The following is a 24,728-nucleotide window of genomic DNA, read 5'->3' on the forward strand; positions in this document are numbered from 1 at the left end:
GCACAAGCAAACTGCATTTCTTCGCAGGACTGTCCCTGAATGTGGGCACTGATTTTAGATCTGGGTGTAAGTCATCAGACTATTCCACGTTCTCCTGTCTCATATCATAGACCTGAAAACTAAGTTTGGTGACAAGGAGACAGGACTGTTGGCTGCTGAGCTGGACCACGGGATTTAATGCAAGTGATAAATTTCAGTCCCCATCTGTGGGCAGTGACATGTCTTTTATCACGGGATCTGATGAGTGGGCAGGCCCGCTCTTGCCTTCCTTCAAAGAAAAACCTCATCTTTCTACCTAATAAGCATTGTAAATAGACCAGTCAACTATTACCATTGTGAGAGACATTCAATATAGAACACTGTTAGTGCACTGGTGCATCTTGAATAGTGTACTTTTTGCCTGAAATTTTGTTAATTCTACAGTACTAAATTTCTCTTGTATTTTCTACATTTCTCATATACACATATAGTATAACATTGGTGTCTTGAGATCTTGTAACAGTATCTCAGACGCACAAGAAAAATAAATTTATTATTTACAATAAAAATCGTCATCACACCCAACACATTTTAAGGTAGTGTTTATTTCAGGTTTGATCTTTGGCATGAAAAAAGAAAACAAGAAAGAATATTCATTCTGCAATTGGAATCTAGCATACTTTTTGTTTCCCAGTAAATATTTGATCTTTGGTCCTTCAGCACTGTTCTGTTTCCTGAAGTATCCTGTAGATTACATTAAGCTATGACTGTTTCTGTACAACATCTAGTTACACAGTGGAACTCTTTCCCACCTCTTCATAAATAAAAAATTTTGTGTGAGTTCAGAAGAGATTAGACAAATGCGTGAAAGAAAAATCCACAGGCTCTTAAGCACAGAGATACCATATCTTTGGTGAAGAAATCCCCAGAATACAGGTTACTAGAATCTTGACAAATATACTGAGAAAGTTTTGTATTACAGTCAAAATAGTTGTATATTTTTCTTTAAGCCTCCAATGGGATATTAGGTTAGTTCAAGTATGACCATTCAGATCAAGTGGAGAGCACTTGAGACATATATATGTGATTAGGTCCTTTTTGAATGCATTTTGAAATCAAATCCTTTGCTTGTATAAGTGGATACAATTACGCTAAAGCTGTGTTAACGCAAGCCAGAAAATAATGTGGCTTTTAGTTCGTGAAAGATGCTAAGCCTGCAACAATAAATTTTTCACCTGCACAGGTCAAGAGTGAGCTGAAGGATGGGCAAAAGACAGCAGGTTTGGCATTGACCTCTGGTAAGTCAGCTAGAACTCAGAAAACAGAAGGTCTGTTTGCACTGTGACCATCTGCAACCAATCAAGCTAATCGTGAACTGAACAATTTTCATATCACAATGTTTTATGTCCCCTTTTTTATAATTACAGGGGTCATTTTTAGATAAGGGAGAAAAAGTCTGCATCCCATTACTGCTATCACTACATAAAAGCCAGCAAATATTTTAAGTTGGTGGTTTAGTTGAAGCTGGTCATTACTTGACCAACATGTTCTCAATACTCCTATGTGACCAAGGTATGCAGTGGCTAACACTGGGAAGATAAGAGAAATTCCAGATGACAAAAAGATGTTTTTCTGTTGTTCCATGTCAACCATATTTTAAGAGTAACTGTGTTTTGGATTTTCTCTGAATCAACTAAAAAAATTTTTAACTGAATGGTTGGCTTTGATATTCCACAGCCTTATAACAGATGTTTAGTCCAGGTATTATTAAAAAGAAATGATGAAGCTGGACAGAACAACACATTTCTGTACACTGTTGTAACAATCTGGAGACCAACAAACCAGAAATGCAAAGGTGAATGTGATGTTTAAATATTCCAATGCAAAAGGGCATCTCTTAATGAAAAATAAATACATGAAAAATAAGACCATTTACAAGTGTTAAATATCTTTTAAAAAGAGATCATCAAAATTTTTTTTTTGTATGTTTCAGCTTTCCAGCCTTCCATAGCCTGAACTGATTCATCAACAAGTAGAAAACAAGAGGTCCTTGACAGAATTTTAAAAGTTTGCTTACCATAGATTGACTAGGAAGGGATGCTCCAGGCCTTGCATTATCTGTAGCTCCCGAAAAACATTTCGAACTTCATCTCTCTCAATGCATTTCTGTTTATTCATATATTTCATGGCATACATTTTCTTGGTGTCTCTCTTCTGTACAATGCACACCTAATTGCCAGCAAAGTAAAAGAAAAAGGTTGACACCTACAGAAAGGAAACTCAGTTGTGGCTGAAAAAAAGGAGCTTTTCATGATATTTCAATAATCCAGGTCCCGATACTATAACCTAAGAACACCTTCAGAAAGTCCACATTACACCAAAGCAGGATTCTTAGTAATAGATTGTGATTAATAAATTAACAAAAGAACATCCCACCCCTGCATAAGCAGAAATGAGGACCAAGAAAAGTGGCATAACTTTCAGAAGTTACAGGGTAAAGCTGGGAGGAATACACTCCAATTGTTCAAATCACATACGATTTCATTAGTCACAGAAATTACTTTCTCCTACCTAGGAAAACGCACAATCATTGTCCTCATTCCCACAAGTCAATACGCACATCTTGATTACTGCATCACAAACAAAGCCTATGTTCATAAAGCTCAATATTTCATCTAAATACCAGAATTATGCTCCCTTAATTATTGCTGAAAAGAAAAAGAATTTTTGTGCAGAGATTCATCATAATATTTTTGAAGTCACAATTGACCATTACAATGATTTAGTGTCTGGCAATAAATTTCTTTGCTTTGACTTTGTTTTCTTTTTTTGAAAAAAGTTAAATAATTTTCTATGGAAGAAAATCTTAGTCAAGAGAACTCCTGTGTAAGGCCTGGATTGTTTTCTGTCTTGTCAGTTGGGCTTGTGAATGAAGCTGGAGAGTGTCACCAGTATCACATGTAAGAACCATCATTTAAAATATGATTTCTGTCAACACAGAAATATAAGCTTGTTTGGTGTCTCATCCCCAAAGCTGGTGTAAATCTTGTCTTCATAACAGCCCTACATAGACACATAGAGCAAAATTTTATCTTCATCAGACTTCCACTCTGAAAGGTTTTTCCTGTTCATTGATCAGGACTTTTTAAAGTGACAATCCTAGGGTGTCTTCACAGTCAAGGGAATACTAGTTGAAAATAATATTTGGGTGCAATATTTATATTACTGGTACAGCCATAGGCTCCAATCAGTATTTTTCATCATCAGGATGCATACAGACTATGTACTGGAAGCATCTGGTTTAGATATCACAACTCTGTAGTGACTAAATTCAAAGGTATTCTGGATTTACTTGTTGTGGGCACAATTATTGTATATAGGTTTATGTACATACACGCATGTACACACACACTCTCCCATGTGATACACACACAAAATTATAGTCTATGCACATCATATACGCACATAAATTAGTGCTCAGAGATCAGATTACAACATGGTGCTAACCAAAAATAAATCCTTTGGTTTTGAGTTGTGTTTTAAGGAACTTGCTTGAAAATTCAGAAATGCTCTGGAGAAGCTGAGACAGCTTCCCACAGCTGAAACTTCTGCCATCTGGATTCTGGACCTGGTGACGAACCAGCAGCACCAGGATGAGGACCCTAGAGAGACCTACTGTGTGGTCACTTGTTTCTTAATCACTGAGGAAAGGCTCCAGGAGCATACCAGCAACATATTTTACTTTCCCTACCTTTTCCCAGTCCCTCCAAGAGGAACTGGGCCAAATCACATTTGTTTTTCTGCAACTCTTTTTCCGTGAAGTGTATCCTTGAGCTCAAATCTCTAAAGAGAGGAGTTAATAGAGTACTTTTAACCTATAATGATAAGGAATGATTAAGCAGAGTTTCTAATTACCTTTCCTTATATCAGGAGATGTTCTGCTAATTAAGTAAAACATGGATGGTAATGTTTTGTCTTGAGCCCATCAATGTTGCACAGTGGTGAGGACTGAAGATTTGTTTCATGTTCCTCCTTGGGCAGTTATGGAAAGTCTGTTGGTGATGTCCTTACGAAAACTAAAGGTTCACACGTATGTGGAAAGAACCCAGGCTGTGAAACAATGGGGAATTAGGGTTGGTCTTTTGGGGGAAGAAGAGGTAGCAGGTGAGGCTGAACGGAAATGGACGGATAGAAATGAATTGTTCAAGATTCCACAGTTTCTTCAAAAGTATAAGCAGAATTTGCAGGGGCAATTCTTGACGTCCTGTCTGATATTATGAGGACACTCCAATGCAGTGAATCACATTATAAAGTATAACATTAATGGATTTCAGCTCAGAACCCAAGTCCAGAAGATGACAATCCATTCGCTTACACGAATTAGTAGCACACTTTTCGTATGAAACTTCACCAAGAGTGAAGTGTTTGCAGAAGTCTCCTATTCCATTAGAGAAAAAGCCCCCCTATTGAACCATTGACTAGTGAGACTGCTGAGAGAATGGGGTTTTACTCGGCTGAGAGTTGCAGGTTTGACCAAGGAGGCAAACTAGGATCATTTACAGCACCTAAATATGTAAAGTAAACAGGTCTTGAAACACTGCTGTGACTCCAGAAGGCACTCGGTTCTCTTACCTGCCAGTAAAGACAAGGGTATTCAGCACAGCTGAAATAGACCTTCTGTTGTTAGTAGGAGCTTGCCTAGCATACAGCTTTCAAGCAGAATGATAGTAAACATTGTCTAGCAATGTGTACCTCCACACATCTTTTAACATGGCTTCAAAATCATAGAATCATAGAATCATAGAATCATAGAAAGTTTTGCGTTGGAAGAGACCCCTAGAGGTCATCTAGTCCAACCCCCCCGCAGCAAGCAGGGACACCCCTAACTAGATCAGGTTGCTCAGAGCCCTGTCCAACCTGGTCTTGAATGTTTCCAGGGATGGGGCCTCCACTACCTCTCTGGGCAACCCGTTCCAGTGTTTCACCACCCTCATTGTAAAGAATTTCTTCCTTATATCCAGCCTAAACCTACCCTGTTTTAGTTTAAAACCATTACCCCTCGTCCTGTCACTGCTGTCTCTACTGAAAAGATTGTCCCCATCTTTCCTATAGGCTCCCTTTAAGTACTGAAAGGCTGCAATCAGGTCTCCCCGCAGCCTTCTCTTCCCCAGGCTGAACAAGCCCAACTCTCTCAGCCTGTCCTCATAGGAGAGGTGCTCCAGCCCTCGGATCATTTTTGTAGCCCTCCTTTGGACCCGCTCCAACAGTTCCATGTCCTTCTTGTGCTGAGGGCTCCAGAGCTGAACGCAGTACTCCAGGTGAGGTCTCACCAGAGCAGAGTAGAGGGGCAGAATCACCTCTCTCGACCTGCTGGCCACGCTTCTCTTGATGCAGCCCAGGACACGGTTGGCTCTCTGGGCTGCCAGCGCACATTGCCGGCTCATGTCCAGCCTTTCGTCTATCAGTACCCCCAAGTCCCTCTCAGCAGGGCTGCTCTCGATCCTTTCATCCCCCAGCCTGTATTGATACCGGGGATTACCCCGACCCAGGTGGAGGACCTTGCACTTGGCCTTGTTGAACCTCTTGAGGTTCACACAGGCCCACCTATCCAGCTTGTCCAGGTCCCTCTGGATGGAATCCCGTCTTTCTGGTGTATCAACAGTACCACTCAGCTTGGTGTCATGTGCTAACTTGCTGAGGGTACACTCGATGTCGCTGTCCATGTCATTGATAAATATATTGAACAGCACCGGTCCCAGTACAGACCCCTGAGGGACTCCACTCGTCACTGGTCTCCATCCAGACATTGAGCCATTGACCACTACTCTTTGGCTGCGACCATCCAACCAATTCCTTATCCACCAAACAGTCCACCCATCAAATCCATGGTTCTCCAATTTGGAGAGAAGGATGTTGTGGGGGACCGTGTCAAAGGCTTTACAAAAATCCAGATAAATGACGTCCATCGGTTTTCCCTTGTCCACTCTTGTTGTTATACCATCATAGAAAGCCACTAGGTTGGTCAGGCAGGACTTGCCCTTGGTGAAGCCATGCTGTATGTCTCGAATCACCTTCCTGGCCTTCATGTGCCTTAGCATATCTTCTAGGAGGATCTGTTCCATGATCTTCCCAGGCACAGAGGTGAGGCTGACAGGTCGGTAGTTCCCAGGGTCTTCCTTTCTACCCTTTTTGAAAAGGGGCACAATGTTTCCCTTTTTCCAGTCACTGGGGACGTCCCCTGACTGCCATGACTTTTCAAATATCATGGAGAGTGTCTTGGCAACTACATCAGCCAGTTCCCTCAGGACTCTGGGATGCATCTCATCAGGTCCCATGGACTTCTATACGTTTAGGTTCCTCAGGAGGTCCCGAACCTGGTCTTCACTTACAGAAGTGAATCAACAGGATTTTAGTGAATATACTAAAGCTACTTCCTAATGAAAATCAGGAAACACAAGCTGCATCCACGTTGATGTTACTGTGAACAACACCTGATATTGCTATGACAGTGCTGCATCATAGTGGCGATGCTCCCTGGCTTTTCTACCAGCTGGCTGCCAGCTCTTGCTCTGAGCAGGACATCAATGGGCTGAGACTTTTTCACTACTGCAGGAAAGAAAGGAACAACCCTCAAGCTCTTCTCACATATGTAGCCTTACTGGGAAATGTTTATTGTTTCTTGTGTTCATGGTTTGAACTCTTTCCAAATGAGTCATTTTAAAATGGGGACAAACAGGTGCTCTGGGACCTCAACAAACAAATTCTGTGGTGACTCATTATTGTGGAAGTCGGTACTGAAGTGCCTTATTTACATATATCAATACAGAAGTCTGTCATGCTCACAATACTAACACACTTTTCCTGCGAATATCATTTAGCAAAGCCCAGACACTGCCCTGCTCAAACTGATATCACTGCTTCAGCAGTCTCTGTAGGTGATGCTTCAAACCAAACAGAAGTTTCATGAACTCAACTGCTATCCAGCTTCATAGTCAGCAAATAGGGATAGGCACATCCATCTCCACGTAAGGTATGGCTCTAAATAGGTCCAGGGGGCTGCCTCTAGAGGAATGGTTTCTCTTCTGAAGTCCCTCTAAGGAGACTGTAGATGACTAGCTTGGATGTAGGAATCTCTGTTTTATATGTTTAGTGGTAGGCAATATGAATCCCCATTAATTTTCTTGGAGTTACATGGTGCTTATTTTTAAAAGTTTCTTGTGAAAATATTCCATTTCTAAAGAGGATTTCTCTACATATCTTCACTGTTATCACAGGATTGTATCTGTTTCATATGTGGGAGAATGCAACAATGAATTGCCTTCATAACTATCAGGTTAAAAGTAGTTTGGCCAGAGTGTGAATCAGAGCCACTTTCCCTCAGGGCCAGAGGAAGAAAACCAGTAGATTATGGTTGCAGGGCTAAACTTCATTTTCAGAAGCAACATACAATATGGTCCACTTCCAAGCTACCTTCTCAGATTTCCTCTGATTTCACATGTGAAAAATAGAATACCTACAGATCGAGTCTAATCTGCAGACTAACAGGTCACACAGCCACCGAGGCTGCTATCAGTGACCAAGTGCCCTGTGGGCTGTTGCAGAGCTAAGTGAAGTGAGAGGGTCATGCCAAGTAGAACTAGCCAGAATTTGTTAATGGTTTGCTGCAGAAAGCTGCATAATGCTGTGCTGGTTGAGCAGCCTTAGGTAGCTTCAGAGAAGCTTTTCCCAGAGCAAAAGATGGGGATGGCTGAAAAATGTGACTTGCTGCAAAACACAGATTTCTCCTGTTTCCCACTAACTTCAAAAGACTGCTAGCTGCCATGTGCTTGGTCCAGAGAGAACAGCAGGGAGCAGGAATACTTCATCTCAATAAAACCATTTTGGTCTGAGTTTGATACATGACTGCTTAGACTTCTCGAACTGCCACATGGTAAGGTTTCATGACAGGTCATAAAAAAGGAGAGATGCAAAGCCGCAGTCAGAGACAGCTCTGCAAGGTCACTGTTAGGTGGAGAGCTGGCAGCTGGAGTGCACACTTCATCTGCGCTCCTGGATCTTATGTCACGTCAGTAGATCAGATGGGACAGCTATAGCTGCCATGAGTAATCACAGCCCAGCAGAGGGGTTGTGGCACTGCATGGGCAGAAAACACTCACCTAGACATACGGGTCTACAAGACAAAAAACAGCTATATGTTTCACGCTCCGTGTGGGAATTGCAAAATGTGTTATGAAGCATGTGCCTGAAACACTGCTACCTTATCTGTTCTTACCCTCGTACTCTGAAAAATTAATTCTCGTAGTCTTAGCCTAAAAGCAGAGTTGGAACAATTTATGCAAAGAGGCTGGACAACAGATGTCATAAGTTTGGTTTTACACTGCCAGGGAATTTCTTTGAAATAGGGGGATTCATTCCCAGATTCCCCTGAGCAAACCACGACAGCCGGAGCAGGGACCAAGCATCTGCTTAGTCCCCTTTCATATTAACTCAAGCTAAAAAAAGTAGATGTTTATACTGTCAAACAATATTAATATTCTGCAGTTGTGTGTTATGTTGCTTTTAGGATAGCAGTGTATTTTTTCTGAAATACTTTGCATATTATTTAGTAAAGTACCCTCAATCAATGCAGACGTGATTCTGGGCTCCCATCTGTTTTACACCAGCATAATTTCAATTACTTCAGCAGAGGAAGTCACAGTTTTATACAACCAAATTAATCAGAACTAAGTCCTGTGTCTCAGCATCTTATTAGACAAATAGGAGAAAGTGTTTGTACACTGAAATCATAATCTGAATTTAATTTAAGGAGGTCAGATTGTTCTGTATACCTGCTTCCATGAACAGAGAACTTGAAGAAAAATGGTACTACAACATCCCTGAGAACTAGTTGTTGCCCCTGAATACAAATTATTTTGCAGTAGTAAGCCTGCAATGATATGGTTACTGTTGCAGTAAAGCACAATAACAATTCTTGTATTTCACTCCTAGTCAGTTTTGTCCCTATTGGATGATCTTGAAATACATAAATTTTTGCAATATTTTTTTTTTATGAGAATGTTGGCTCTACATATAACAAAATGGAAAAATTTAGCCAGATTAAACATGAGAGACCACTTTTAAGTATCACATGGCATAAAGAAATAGCTGCTTAGACCACTGTTCAGCATTTTTGGTTTGAGTATTTTAAATTGTCTACTTCTGAATTGACTCAGAAGGGAAATATTTACTATATGAATAAAACCTGTTTGGACAAAATTTCTGACCTGGCCCACTTCAAATCTCTTTGGAAACATTAATAGCTGGAACATGCCAAGCATAACTATCTTAAAGGTCTTCCAGACAAAGAAAAAAATTAAATGTTTCCTGTTACATATGACGACAACAAAGCACGAGCAAAGAGCTACCTTCATCTACCTGGCAAAGCAAGGTCACTGAGGCCAGCAAGGCTACTTTTAGAGTAGTGCCACATGCCTCGCTTGGGTACCACAGTCAGCCTTGCAGCAGCTTGCAGGTCTGTACCAGTGTCTGTATGTACCGAAGGACACAGATACATACACCAGGTATGCATACATGCGCCCAGAGGTGGAACAAGCATTCAGTGAGTGGTCACACACCAGTCTGCCAGAGCTTGCGCGTCACTTGGCTTGAACAAAAGAACCATTGACTTACACAGAAGCTGTGGCTGCAATGGTTCTATGCAGGCTTAGAGCTCACCTTTGTCATCTGTCCCTTAGCAGGGTGCAGCCTGAACTCTGAAAGGACAGCTTTCCAAGCAGAGCGAAGCGAGCCTGGTTGTTTCCAGAAACAGGAGCATGCTCCTTGTTTCTCCTCTCTCCACATCCATTCCCTACCATCCTCACAACAGCTGTGATGTATCTTCACTTATTCTGGGGAAGATACTACAGTGCGTACAAGACTGCACCTGCTCTTAACATGTCCCTAAGAAACAACATGTACTGAGGCAGCGGCTTAAAGCAGGTGGCCACTTCTCAGAAAAGACAAGCTCTTGAGATACAAAGCACTTGATACCAAATGGCCTAGGAATTCCTGTAACAGCAAATGTTGCTACTGTGAATTGAAAATGCCAAAGGAAAAGGCAGGGAGCTGCTTTCTGAAGACAGCTGGGAGGGACAGAGCATAGCTGCTGAAGCAGTTGGCACTGATGGAGGAGATGAAGTGCTGAGGATCACCTTGAGCTCTGTGCACAAGAGCGAGCTGAGCTGCGAGGAGTCTCTGCCATATCAGATACCTCCCGCAGCAATATCCTGCAGAGGCCTAAGGTTGCTGTAGCAACCACAGTAATTTAAGAAATATTGAGAGAGAGAGCAATTGCACCAATAGCAATAAAATAAAAAAGTAGAGCATGTCTTAAAACATCCTACTGCTCGCAAAAAAACAAAAAAGGCCACAGAGCAGCCATAAAGGAAGAAGGCAGTTTAAGGAAGGTGTGATACTGAACGCGGTGTTACATGTTGCAGGATGCTAGAGCACAATAGACCCAAACAGTAAACAGCAAGTCAATAGAGATTAGAGGTCTTGCATCATTTGTTGAAATTTTCTGCTGCCAGCTACTTCCAGAAGGACAGTAATAGGAAGGGTTGCCAGCAGCCAGGCTTCTAAATGAACAATAAAGGCAAGACTGACTCACAGTGAAAGGCGCTTGAAACGGTGACTGATTTACCATGTTGTGCTTTTGGCTATGGTATAATAGGTCATTTAAAAATGGGTTTCTTTCTTTCCCTGCCCGTGGAAGTAAAAACAAGGTGATTGGTCAGAAGCTTGCATTCATTTGGGAAAAATAAGACTGTTTCGCCAAGGACTCCCCTGTTGCATTTCACAGCTGCAAAATAAGGATTTAAGTTTAGAGCGGACTTCTGCATGAGTTCTTTCATTAAGCATATTCTCTCAGGGCTATGGAACTCTCTTCTCACCCATACATATCCCCAAAGCAGGTTCACAAGAACACTGCAGCCATACGAACCTGTAAGAAAATTAGATGTTTCTAGAAGTATCGTAGAAACATTCACCAGTTTCCTGCATGCCATGGAGAAGAGTGCATCAACCATCAACAACAAGCCTTCAAAAAGCACGTAGGTGTGTTTTATTTTCCTGCATGATGTGGAAGGGTTAGTGTTCCTTTGAAAGGGCAGAAGTAGTAGAGGTGTGAATGGGGAAGCCTTGAAGAGGGGTACAGGTGAACTTTGTGACAGCCAACATGATTTGGGTATATCTTTAATTGCTTATCCTGGACCTAACTTGCACCCCTGGACCTCAATTCAATTTGATGTGGTGTTTCATCAGCGTACTGTGATAATAAACAATCTCAGATCTCCACCTGCCCAGATTTTTAAGGAATTCTTGAATGCCATTTTGCACTAGCAGCATATTCTCCTGTTCACCTCAAAGAGGGTTTGTCTTGGAATCTACTGACCCCAGCTAAGGACCATGCCTTGCAGGACCATGCTGTTCCGCAAGAAGTATTTCAGGCCTCAGTAAAATGAAAGCAATTTTTATTCGTGGAAGGCCAAGAACCAACAAAATACTGTGTATGTGACTAATGCAAAACTACAGAAGTAGCTCACCAGTACTCAGTTGGCATACGCTCAAGAATCATTTAAATCAAGATCTAGATAGCTATTGCTTGATCAGTTACTGAAGTTACATTTCACCTTCAAATTATTCCTGCGAGTAACGGTTCCTAATATTTTTATAATATTGTTTTCTCTGACTGCATAGCCTTGTATTTACCCATATTAAAATTTAAAACCTTGTTATAGTCTTTATTATAGGAAGGAAAGGTTGTCTACTCATGTGTAAACAAACCGTTAATCTTCTCTGTTTCAGCAAAAGCCTGTTGAATTGAACAAACATTTACTCAATGATCGTAATTACAGTGTATGTCAGTTTATATAGTCCCAAGTGTATTGAATCTATGTAAAGTGCCTTTAAAATACTGCAATTATTTTAAATACATTAATAAATCCACAGATGTAAGAACGAGATCACTCTAGTGGACTGTCTAAAAAAGTAGTCTGCTCCTACTTTTTTGTTTATTTTTGTTTTGGGGATTGATTTCTACATTCTGATAACGCCCATTGAGGAGACTTAATTATCATAATAATTTTTACCCAATTAATTTTAGTGAGTGTCTTGTAATAGAAATAATTTAATGAATAGTCAGAGTCAGTTCATACCGATGATCAGATATCTTTGAGCAGAAAAAGGCTAGAAAACCTGTATTCCTTTACCCTAATTTAATCAGGTCACACCAAAAATATATAAATGAATTCCCCATTAAATTTTTAACTGCTAAAAATAAATTGATTCTTACCTTTCCAAAACTCCCTTTCCCAATAGCCCGCAATATTTGAAAGTGGTCAAAATTAACTGCAAAATAAAGGAGAGAGGAAAAGGGAAAGAGTTTGTAGACTGCTAAGCCAGAATCAGAAATCAGATAAGAAAAGAAATGACAGTGTTTCCAAGTAGTGTCATTTTACAATGCGGTATTTACTTTTTCTCTTAAAACAACAAACATATTTAATATCTAGCAAAGAGGAAGTTTGCTTTAAAAAATGGTCCATTAATTTTATTCATCAACTCATCTTGGTCCAATGCCTCCAGTGCCTCATATCTCCAAAATAGAAACGTATCTCTGCCCGAACCAAGTAACAAGACAGTAAGTTAACATTGTGCAACCATTAGCAAAAAACTGTTCACCATTTTCCAGAAAGATTAAGATCTATTAAAAGGGTACTGAATAATTCAGATAAGTTATAGTGCCAGCTTACAGATACATAGTAATGTAAGGATGGTATTGTTATAGTAACCACTCTGCAGGATGATTCCCGTATTCTGTTACAGCAACGGCAGCTTGTCCCATGATGAGCTAGCAGGATCAGCCCCTCCAAAATTTGCCACCTACATACAACACATAATGCTAAAAAATTGTAAGACTATTTCATAGATGTAGCATAAGTTTGTTTTGGGAGATGTCATTTTAGCCTGGCAATAGAATGGGTTTACTCCCGCTTCATGAAAATCTAACAACACTGTCTGCCCTAGACACTGAAGTGTTTTGCTGTGAAGGTGAGTGAGAGATTTCATTTCTCAGAAATGTCATTATTGCTGGTGTTGCATGAGACTGAACACAGCATGACCTTCAAATCTCTGGCTCATTGGTAGGTCTGGAGGTTTAAAAAAAATCCAACAATGTCCTGAACAAAATTGACACCGAGTCACTGAAATACAAACATGACAATGTGTGATAGAGTTTTTACAGTCACTTCTCAGAAAAGAATCACACTTAAAGCTAAAGTCAGTGAAATGGAGTTGACAAAGTTCAGTGGAACTTAATAGATTTTTTTTAAAATTAGAACTTTATTACGTTCCTGGCTTTGGTCACGTACCTCCGCCTATGCACCTGTTATTGCCATAACATGAATCGGCAGAATTATGGAAACAGACTGTCACCGCAAAATGTGGTGGCATGAACAAATACAACAAAAATGTGAGTCACGTAATGATAAAGAAGAAAATCCTATCAAAGTAATAATATTTTAAATATCTGTCAAAGAAGTTGTATCAACTCCAGGTAAGCACTGGGTAGGAAGTTGCCGGTTTGATATATATCAAGCCACTGAAAAGGGCTAAAATCTGATTTTTGCTGTTCCAGTAATATCTCATTTACACTAATAATGCCACTTATAATATATTCAAGCATTTGTTTATTTATGCTTGCTTACATTGTCTTCAAGGAAGCATGGTTGCTCCTTTCATTAGTGCAGCTATAGCAACCACCTTCCTGGTAATTGCTGGAGACCAAATCAAATCCAGAGCCGACAGAGCTGAAAGCAGCAGACTCTCGTCTTTAGCAAACAAAGACGGAAATTCTGAATATAGCAGTTTTAGGATTAGGATACTAAAATGAATATGCGTAACCTTGCAAAGGATTTATAAGCTGCTTGGAAATTGGAAAACAAATTTTGTGCTGAATAATGTAAGGCTAAGGGTTACCCGAATGTTTGAGAAACAAGATTGTCTGCCAACAACCTGCAGCTGGGGGCTCTGCCCACAGATTTTACCAGAGGGGCACTGTCTTGTAGTTTCTGCTGGTCGATACTGGTGTGATGGACAAGATGCTCCGTTTAGCAAAACCACCTTCCACACAGACTTCTGTCAACTTGAATCTTGTTCCCACAGGTCATCCCTCCCCAGCACATGCCCCTGAGTGGAGGATTTGAGAGCTTAGTGACTGGGATCTTTAAGGTGATCCTTAAGTTCAAGTAGGATTTCAATACCACATTGAAAGGTTCAAAACTATGTGTTAATCTCATTCATTTCTTTGACAGGGAAAATTCAGCAATTTTTCCCTACAGCATGCTGATGTTGTCTGTGTCACTCCCCTGCTTTCAAACCTTCTGATGTTTCCTGTTTATTTTACCAATTTTTAAGAAACAGTTCCCTTAAAGAAATCTTGAGTTTTTTCTGTATCTTGCAGTCATTCAGCTGAGGCCAGCTCCCAAAAAGCAACCGCAAAACGGTTGAGACAGTGTGTAATTATCTAAATTTAAGTCAAGCCACATTTCAGTAGGACTTCACTGCATTATTGTCCTGAAGCCTGTCTGGTTTTCAAATGCATCAGTTTGATGAATTATTTCTGTTTTGTAAAACTAAGATTAAGCATTTATTTTTAGCTATGACAGGGACATTTTTAATTGTCCATATAATTTCTATTCTGTTTCTCTGTACTTCCTTCTTTAGTGATGCTTATTGTTCTGAATGACTAGAACAAACTTTTTTTTAAATTGGATTTAGTTGTAAATTGAACTTCTGTAAGAAAGAAATTATTAAATGAGTCATTAGACCATGGAATTTAAGATGGATTAATAGTAAGTCAAATAAGTGGCTAAAAAACATAGCCACAACAATTAATCAAATTTTCTCAAATTTTATGTTTAACATGGATAGAAAGTGGGATGTTACACTGTCAGATCTTCACTAAGAAAAAAGAGCATTTCCTTTCTATCATTCTCTGTCCCATAAGCCTTAATCTTAAATCAAGGTACAATTATTGTAACACATTTTGTGCAAGAGAAAATAAAGATAATTTTAAGTGACTATGGAAGTATGTAAACACACCTGAGCCTGCATTTGAAATGAGCTAGGCTTGCAGCCACTATGGTTTTGCAGAAAGAGTTAATTCACTAGGCTGAGACAACTTGGTCTCTTGATCATTCAAACATACTCACAACATTGTAGATTCAAAAACTGGGGAAGTTCCTCCCTTATGATGTTAGGAAAGGATAGTAAAAGGGATACCTTTGTAGTTGAAACCAATACCAAATTCAGCTGAGTAAAACTAAGATGTTTTAAGCCACAGTTCCATCAACAACACATAAGCCACACAGAAGTCACAAGTTCACTGCCACTTTATTACTATACTAGCCATTCTCCTCAGGTGTTTTCAGTCTCACAATCTCAGAACTTTCGGCTTATTTTGTTCATCACACTTCTTTTTTAGGTTTTTTATGTGCTTTTTCTCCCTTCTGGTGAACATTCAACACCCCAGGGTCATCACTTATTCTAAGAAGAATTACAGCTCACCATGACCTCTGGTATTTGGAATGTTTAAAACATCATCAAGGTCACATACTGCCATTTTCTCTGTGCAATGAGGATATCACAAGTATTGTATCCTTGTCCTCTAAAACATGACGTGTCTACCTTGTGGAGCCTGGTGTTGTAGTTAGTGACATTTTTTTAGTGCAAAGCCCCACTGAGATAATGATGTGGCTGGCAGGACACTTTCTTCAGTAACAGTAATATGATTATTACTCTTTCAAAAATAGCTTTCTTGGTATCCCTTACTCAAGACAAAAAAAAATATTTTCCAACTTTTTGAACATTCTTTCATTTTACTACCACACCATACTTTGGAGATCTTAGACATCAGCTGTGAAATTTAGTCTTAGAGTGTGGACATTCTCCAGAAATCAAAATTAGTTTATATTGTCTTCAGGTAATTTTTCATACAGGCAAATCCACTGAATGAAACTGTGAGCATGAACAACAGTATGATGGAGTTCTCTTTCAGTTTAATTTATTTTTGTCAATTTGGAAAGATCAAGAAGTATTATAATCTCCCCTCCCCCAGCTCCCACCTTCATTCCCCCAAAAAGTTATCATTAATTCCAAACTGAGAAGTATTATGGAATAAAATAGATATTTGGCTAAATAAAGGAGAAAATAAATCAGAATTTATGGCCTCTGTTGCATGATAGAGTATTGGCGTGACTGATGCCTCTTAAATTCAGCAATGAGTTATATATGCACATAAATTGAAGTATTTTGTTTCTTTCCATTTAGTCATGCTCAAAGCTCAAATAAACCTTAAATAAATTCCATTGCACAGCTTCAAGTCTCTATTAATAACTTTAAGTGCAAGTATACCTTTCTTCGATTATTTTCATGGTTTTGAAGTAGTCTCATGTAGAGCATTTTCCAGTAGTTTGATCATGAACTAATAAAAACTTGGATAATGGTAATGGTATTCACAAACTGAATGAAAGGTTGCACCCTGCTTGCCAGGAAAAGTAAAAACTGTAGTCCTAGCTATTACAGATAGTTGATCAAATATATTATTATACTCAAAAACGATCAGAAATATCTAGAAAGGTGGCACAGTGGTTTGTGACCAACTTGTATACAGGAGTCCCTCTACAGCCACAACTTTCTCACGTGACTTTAGGCAAGTGTTTTAATATCTTTTTCCCCTGTCTGTAGAAACATGAATCATTACACCTCTAAGCAGCTGTAAAATTAGGTATAGGAGGAAGTTTAGTGCTCAGATATACAAGTAATCAGGAAAGTAGAGACAGTCAATTCAGGCAATAGGGCTTTATAAAAGCACTATAAAGACTGAAAGGAATTTTCAAAGTGTGAAAAGTGTACACTGCTGTGGAAGTGGAGGCACAGAAATCAGTAGATAATCAACTCCAGTCCCACACGTCAAATTGACACAGAGCCGACAGCAGAACCTGGCTCCTACTTGAGACCACACCATTTCTCAGGCACATCTTCTGAACAGTATGAGCGCCGATAGATCAAACTTTTGATAAAAAACTTTCTAGGAAAAGTTAAATATTTCTTGCTTGATGTAGTCCATTAGGTGTTTGAATTATGACACAAAATTTCTACCATCTCATTTACAGTTTTGTTAATCTAGAATATTCTCATGTTACCCATCTTTTGTTCAAGTGTAAATTACATCTAGCTCAAGAGGCAATATATATATTAGGCGGATTCTACGTAAAGCTGACATCTGTTGTTCTCACTGCAGCTGAGGAGTGTTTATAGCACATACATGTGATTAGTCCACATAAACTCAATAACCGTTACCTGAAAGAACTTCATACCTCCAAGAGCAAATATCCAATGCAATGTGATCAAAGCAAGGGTATACACATGCTTTGCATCACCATAAAATAAATTGTGAGCCTTTTGATGAAAAAACATTGGAAGAACTTTATAAACATCCAGACCTAAATCTAGACATAGTCCTTCTTTAGCTGATTCCCACTGATTTATTTGGACTGTCTGGCAGTAGCCAAAACCAGAACATGACTACTAAGGCATTTAAAAGTGTACAATAAAGCTATATTTGTAACACAACAAGCATTTCAAGACATCTAGCTTCATTCTCACTGATCTCAACAGAAAACAGAAACGGAGAAATGTGATGTAGCCATCAGCCAAGAAAACAGATTTTTGTTCAAGTCTGAGCACCATTTTAGACGTTGCAGGCCTGTTTCAGGGTGTTTTAATGCTTCCTGTTTCTGTGTGAATCAGAAAAACAAAGTAATAACTAAATCAGATTTTCCTTCTAAATTTGGCCTGTGTGATTTGACCTAAGACCCATTGGACAGTAGTGCTATTAGGATTTCAAACTAGTTCTGCAGGCTTCTTTATATGTCTGTCTACTTTTCAGATTCTCCAGCCTTTTCCGGAGAAAGCCACGATGTTGTGCTGACAGAACCTCAACAGGTCTCAGCAGCCTTCAAAGCTTCTTCAAGTTGCTACTATACTTCCACACAGAAACACCTAAGATGAGTAATCAATTAGATATAGTCATATATATTCAGTACCCATGATGGAGTCACCATCTTGAATGGACATAGACATGAACAGTGCTTAAAAATTAGATTAAGGGGCATTAAATGGTTAGAGTAGTCATAAAGAGTCATATTCCATCATGTTCTATTCATGGGAAATGCAGTAGTGAAGAAAGATACTGTTCAACTTAAATACAAGATGAATTTTTGTTGACGGAATAATAAAGCCAGGCATGCTTTTGAGGTGAGCAAAGAATACAAAATCTGTATAGCTTCATTAGGTTTCTGAGTGGAATGGGCCATCTCTATACATTAATTAATTGGGGAACCCATTAATCAGAAAGAGTTACAGAATGGAAGGACAAGAAAAAAGCAGTTTCAGAGCTGGTTTTATCTCATTAATGATGGAACATGGTGTTTTCTATCATTGTACTTAGGGGCTTTACATGTAAATTGTATTACAATGTCTAAATACTTCAGGCTTAATGAGTGTATTAGTATCAATATAAACTGTTTCTAATTATTATGTTAATATTTTATTTATAATTTTCCAGAGTTCATTTGCAATTAGAAAGAATTTAAGATTTTTGAAAATGAGATAAATGTAATTTAAAATTCAGCTAATTTTGCTTTGAACTTTAAAATGCATTTCAGTCTGATGTTTGTAAACTGAATGTATAGAAAATGTAATCCCTCTCTCTTGGGAAGCTCTGATACTTGAACATTAGGTTACTTTCAAAATAAACGAGAAGAAGATATGACTTTTAATGGAGCAAAATAATTATGACTATTGATTTGAAAATGTAATTTTCCTACTTTATCAATTGAACTAAAGTTTTTCATTTTAAACTGATACTTTTCTTTCCATTTTAAAGCAGATTACGATAATAAACAGCTTACACCCTGCTGCAACTCCAGAAGAAGTTCAGAAAAATGCCCATCTTACAAAAGGAAATATATACTTCAGTTTCCTCAGTCAAAATGAAACATTTCTTTATTATCAAAAGACTTTCATTTCAGACTTCTCGACTGATCCAAAGTGGCTTTTTTCAGGGTAGTTCAGTAGTACACTGTGCTTCCTTGTGATGATGACTATTTCGAATAATCTACGAGATGATGTTGTTGCCTGGACTGTATCTCCCAGTATGTAGGTACACACATAACACTTGCATGACGCACAATTTGTTCACTCTGAGGTGGTGCTGTGTTGCATTATGGGAGCTGTAAGCAGGTAGAAGATTTGGATCTACAGATGGGAATAGGAGTATCAGATTTCAACACCTTTGAAGAAGTGTCATATCACAGAAATATAGTTTAGCTTTGAACTGACCCCTGATGAAATCAGTTGGAAAAGGTAAACCTGAATTCCATTCAAACTTTCAAAAACAGCTTTGTTTTCCCAGCATAATGCTTATTTTTTGTAAATGAAAATAATAGCTTTTTGATTTGGCAAAAAGTTTAGTTGCCCATTAAAAGTTATTCAGAGGAAATGTCCATTCCAAATGTCAATGAAATTTTACTGAAATTAACACTTCTCTGGAAAAAAAAAACCCCAAAACAGATTGACACAGTTCCTTGTTATCTCGCATTTATGTCACCTTTCAAACATGCTGAAGTGGAAACAACCTCTTCCCTAGATTTCCAGAAATGGGAAGAAAATCTCAATGCTATAGTGTTGGAAAAGTATCATTTTATACCTCTTATATCTCTGTATTCTATCAATAAATATCTAATAATAAATATCTAAAAACCGTAGATAAAAGAGTGGGCTAAACAACATCTGCTGTGGTGCATTACGAGAAATCTTATTCCCTTACGTTAATCCTCCTACAAGGTGATACTTCACATGAAATTTAGCCACACATCAATTTCACAGAATATTTAGCTGACACACAGTTTGTTCATCAAAAGCAGTGCCAACATCATGGGGTTTTACACTGTATTTAGTGAAATCCACCTCACATTTTGTTGTTAAAAGTGTGTGTTTTTTCCTAAATGGCTGGGGAATTTTTATGAATGCTTTAGTTAAAATGGATACTGGAAAGAGCTACAACAGTCTACCATTTTCCAAAAATCCTATAAAAACAGACTAGAAGAATTAGGTGAATCAGCAAATGATTTACACTGTTAGAGAAACAAGCATGTGTTGCCACAACCAGAAAAAAAATTGAAATCTCAAAGAAAACTAACGAATGAAAAGAAGCAAGCTGCAAAAGAAAAAGTTGCTAGGGCTGATTCTCAAAACTTTCCTTCCCTTTTATTCTGTAAAAGAACATAATTACTTTTCTACTACTATCTTGTAAAAGCTGTGAAAGAAATGAAGATGAGTTTTTGTATTCACAAGGAAACTGCAACTTCTCGTAAACAAGAATCTGTCTGAACTCAAGCTTAAACACAAAATTCTCTCCAGAGCTGTTTACACCTCTAATAAAACAAAATAAAATCATGCTGCCATTAAATACATCTAGTCTGAAAAATATATCAAGCAATTACCTGAAAACTGTAAAACTAAGTTTGCTCCTTGGGCAAGTTGAACAAGCTGCAAATCATTACAGCTTTTCTTTGAGAGAAGGTTAAACTGAAACTACTGAGTGCTATCCCACATTCTCAAGGCCCTCTTTTGAGAAATGTGAGATATATCAGCAAAACAAAGGCAAGAAAAGTCATTCTGACGCTTTGAGGGCTGTAAGTGTCATCTGTGAGCCACTGGGAAGGATTTACAGGTAGCAGAGACTTGTCAACAAGACATTGAAGTCAGTACAAAAAGTCCTACAGTAAACTGGAGTAGGATTTTGATTGAAGAACACTGTCATTAGTTTTTGTTGAAAGTCTACTGAAAGGTTGCCCTGTGGTAGCCTTGGTAAGGGCTTCACCAGCAGCTCCAGGGACTGCAGGGGTGGTTATGATTATTATTCTGGGGAAAACCAAAAATTCTTTGCTCTGAAGGAAGTGTGGGAATGTTTGGCTGTTGCTTTGCTCCACACGAATTTTGACACTGATTTGATGAAATTAGCTATTCCTTTCCGAAGGATCAAGCACAAATAGGTATTTTCTGGCATAGGTTAACTGTACCAATCAGAAGAGCTCCTGTGACTGCATATCCCACACAGTTCTTCTTGGGAGCATGAGATTAAAAAATAGAGTCAATTTTCTTGGCTTTGTACCTCTTTAAAACTAGTCCAAAATTTAACCATAAAAATTAATAATTGAAGAGTTTAGTGTGATGCCTCTGTGGTCTTCAGACAGATTACTCTGTTTCAGAGATGTACACAGATACTCTGAGGTGGCTGAAAAAAAAGAGAGTAATTCAAAAGCAAGTTTTTGCCTCCCATGGTTTGGCTGAGCAAATGTAGGAAGAGAAGAGCAAAAAAAAATTACTCTTTTAAACAAATAGTGTCAATTTGAAGGACACAATGCAATATGAAAGTTCTGATCTTTTGATTAAGAATTTGATTTCAACTCCAAGGGAAGCAAACAGAAAATTTCCTAGGTTTGGGTTCTTTCTTTGCTTTGTGCTTGCTTTCCATTTTACCTCTTTTTTCACTGGAGAAGGAAATGACATAATTACAAAATCAAAAGGTCTTCACTGATGTCAGCTGAAATGAAAAATATCTCAGTATTGATTCATGACAATTTTTGGTTTGCTGTTATTGTGGTCTACCTGTGTCTGTGCAGAGTGTGTGTGCATTTCTGATTGTTTTTTTTTGCTGAAATCAGAATGTCTCAAGAAATATTACTTTTCATTTTGCTTTTAGCTTTTCACGGGGAACATTTCTATTTCCAGATAGCCTAATAGTGAGAGGAAGTAAAAAATACCTATATTTCCCAAGATCAAGAGCATAACATATGCTTTAGAGATTACACACACAACAAACCTCTAAGACCACCTCATTGACACTGTGATTCAGCCCTTCTTTACGCCCTTGTCATGTGATGCAGTGACAAAAGCATATGGTCACCCAGATAAAAGCCTTGCTCTTTGACAACCTGACAAGAAAATGAGGCAATAACATGGAGACCATCTCTGGCACATCACAGACAGCAGGAACAGGGAGGAGAGCAGGAACACCTCTTTTGGTGGCTGTATGGACTTTTAGACTGGAGTAAACTAATCATGACACCTTACGACAACCTACAAGGCTAGTTTTGTTAGAATTCTAGTTTCCAGGGTAGTAGCATGAGATAGTCACCTTCAAAGGGGGGTTACAGTGCTTTTTAGTACAGTGTTTATGTATTTTACCTTTACAAAAATTTTTTTATATCAAAGTAGAGATCAAACTCTGATCCCTTTCCCCTTAAAATATACTAACTCTAATACTTGCATTTTTTTCCTCGTGCATAAGTGACCAAAGGTGATAAAGGTAAAGACAAATTTTAAATGATCTGCTAAGCAGGTCTTTTGACTTAGATGGCAATCCAAGGAAGGTAATCAATTAGCCTTCTGAAAATAAGTATGAACAATAATAAACATCGTATGCCAGAAAGATTTAAGCCAATGCAATCTAAAGTACAACTGCTATTATTTGAAGGCAAAGTTACTCATTTAAACTAACAAATTTTAAATTGTTTCTTACTAATAAACAACAAAAAAAGGTCAAATAGAGCTGGCAGAGGTAGACAGAAAATGCTAGGATCATGAAATATGTTTTGTCATTGCAGAAAGTCAGGTGGACCATCTAGTAGGGATCAAGCCCAAGTTGATAGCATGTCCTCATGGACAGTGTAATACAAAACAGGAAAGAATGACTATCTATTCAGCATCATCATTGATGACATGAGCTGCAAAAATTAGCACAAATGATGATACGTTTTACTTGTCTTTTTTGCAGATAATGCAAGGTCTTCAGAAATCCTAATGATGACTAATGGTGCAAGCAGTAACCCAAGTGAAGCTCCCTTGACAGGTACCTAAGATTTAAAATAGCAGCAGCTGAGACAGCTTAAAAAGAAAAAGAGACAAAACACAATAGCAGCAAGCACGAAGGGAGGCTAATATTGCAGAAAGGCAATTCAATTTATAATAATTCCTGGCCCAGGATATCATCTAAACCCAAAGACATCAACAAGTTCAGAAAGGGGTAAAACTGCAGCACAGTGTAGACTCAAAGTGGAGAAAAGACTCAGACTGTGACTAAGAACTGTGCAGAGCTGACGCCTTGAAGGGGAACCACAGACAAGATATTTTCCTGTTGCTACTTCTACGCCCATGGAGGTGAAGGGGCACTGATCTGATCAGTCTGAAATTATTCATGTGGTACCATACAGGTGGCTCAGGGACTGGTGCCATCGGTCAAATTTTGGCTTCTTTGATCATGGGGAGGTATACACAGCAGCGGGCCTGCTGGCAACAAGTGGAGCCCAGCTATCTCAAAGGGGGAAAAGAATTCTCGGCCACGAGCTGGCGGGGCTCATTGAGAGGGCTTTAAACTAGGTTCAAAGGGGGAAGGGGACATTGCCCAGCTCACTAGGGATGAGCCTAGGCTTGGAGTGCCAGGGTCAGGGGTGAGATTGACAGCCCAGCTCAAGTGTGTCTACACCAATGCACGTAGCATGGGTAATAAACAGGAGGAGCTGGAAGCCATTATACAGCAGGACGGCTACGACTTGGTCGCCATCACAGAAACGTGGTGGGACAACTCGCATGACTGGCATGCTGTCATAGATGGCTACAGACTCTTTAGGAAAGACAGACCAACAAGAAGAGGTGGGGGAGTTGCTCTATATGTGAGGGAGCAACTGGAATGCATTGAGCTTGGCCTGGGGGCAAGTGAAGAAGGAGTTGAAAGCTTGTGGGTTAGAATTAAGGGACAGGCTCACACAGGTGGCATTACGGTGGGTGTATACTACAGGCCACCTGACCAGGAGGAGGAGGTTGATGAGGCCTTCTACAGGCAGCTGCAAGCAGCCTCACAGTCACAGGCCCTGGTTCTCATGGGGGACTTCAACCACCCTGACATCAGCTGGGAAGACCATACAGCTAGGCAGGCGCAATCCAGGAGGTTCCTACAGAGCATCGATGATAACTTTCTGATGCAAGTGGTGGAGGAACCAACAAGGAAAGGCGCTCTGCTGGACTTTGTATTAACAAACAAGGAGGGACTGATGGAGGACGTGAAGGCTGGAGATAGACTCGGCTACAGTGACCATGAAATGGTCGAGTTCAGGATCCTGCGTGGAGGAAGCAGGGCGATAAGCAGGATCAAAACCCTGGACCTCAGGAGGGCTGACTTTGGCCTCTTCAAGGAGCTACTGGCAGGAATCCCATGGGCCAGGGCTCTCGAAGGAAGGGAGGTCCATGAGTGCTGGTCGCTTTTTAAACAACACTTCTTCCATGCACAGGAGCAATGCATCCCCCTGAGAAAGAAATTTAGCAAAGGAGGCAGGAGACCTGCATGGTTAAACAAGGAGCTTCTAGCGGAGATCAGGCAGAAGAGAAAGGTGCATGGAATGTGGAAAGAGGGACAGGCCACTTGGGAAGAGTACAGAAACGTAGTGAGAGCATGCAGGGATGCAACGAGGAAGGCCAAGGCTCACCTGGAATTGAAGCTGGCAAGGGATGTCAAAAACAACAAGAAGGGCTTCTTCAACTACATCAGCAGCAAAAGGAAGGCTAGGGACAACGTGGGGCCGCTGCTGAAT

The 24,728-nt window shown here is 39.4% G+C and overlaps 1 protein-coding gene across 2 annotated transcripts in view; it reads right to left on the minus strand.

The window, feature by feature from the left end:
* The window catches only part of STK32B (serine/threonine kinase 32B), a 186,113-nt gene that overhangs the window by 141,621 nt on the left and 19,764 nt on the right, over positions 1-24,728 (minus strand). For both annotated transcript variants that reach the window (XM_075422154.1, XM_075422155.1), the window contains exons 2-3: positions 12,311-12,366; positions 2,057-2,208 (exon numbers count right to left, since the gene is read on the minus strand). In XM_075422154.1, the coding sequence (XP_075278269.1) occupies positions 2,057-2,208; positions 12,311-12,366 (208 nt within the window). The remainder of the gene's footprint in view (positions 1-2,056; positions 2,209-12,310; positions 12,367-24,728) is intronic.

Source organism: Opisthocomus hoazin, chromosome 5 (assembly GCF_030867145.1).
Source record: "Opisthocomus hoazin isolate bOpiHoa1 chromosome 5, bOpiHoa1.hap1, whole genome shotgun sequence".
NCBI lineage: Eukaryota > Metazoa > Chordata > Aves > Opisthocomiformes > Opisthocomidae > Opisthocomus > Opisthocomus hoazin.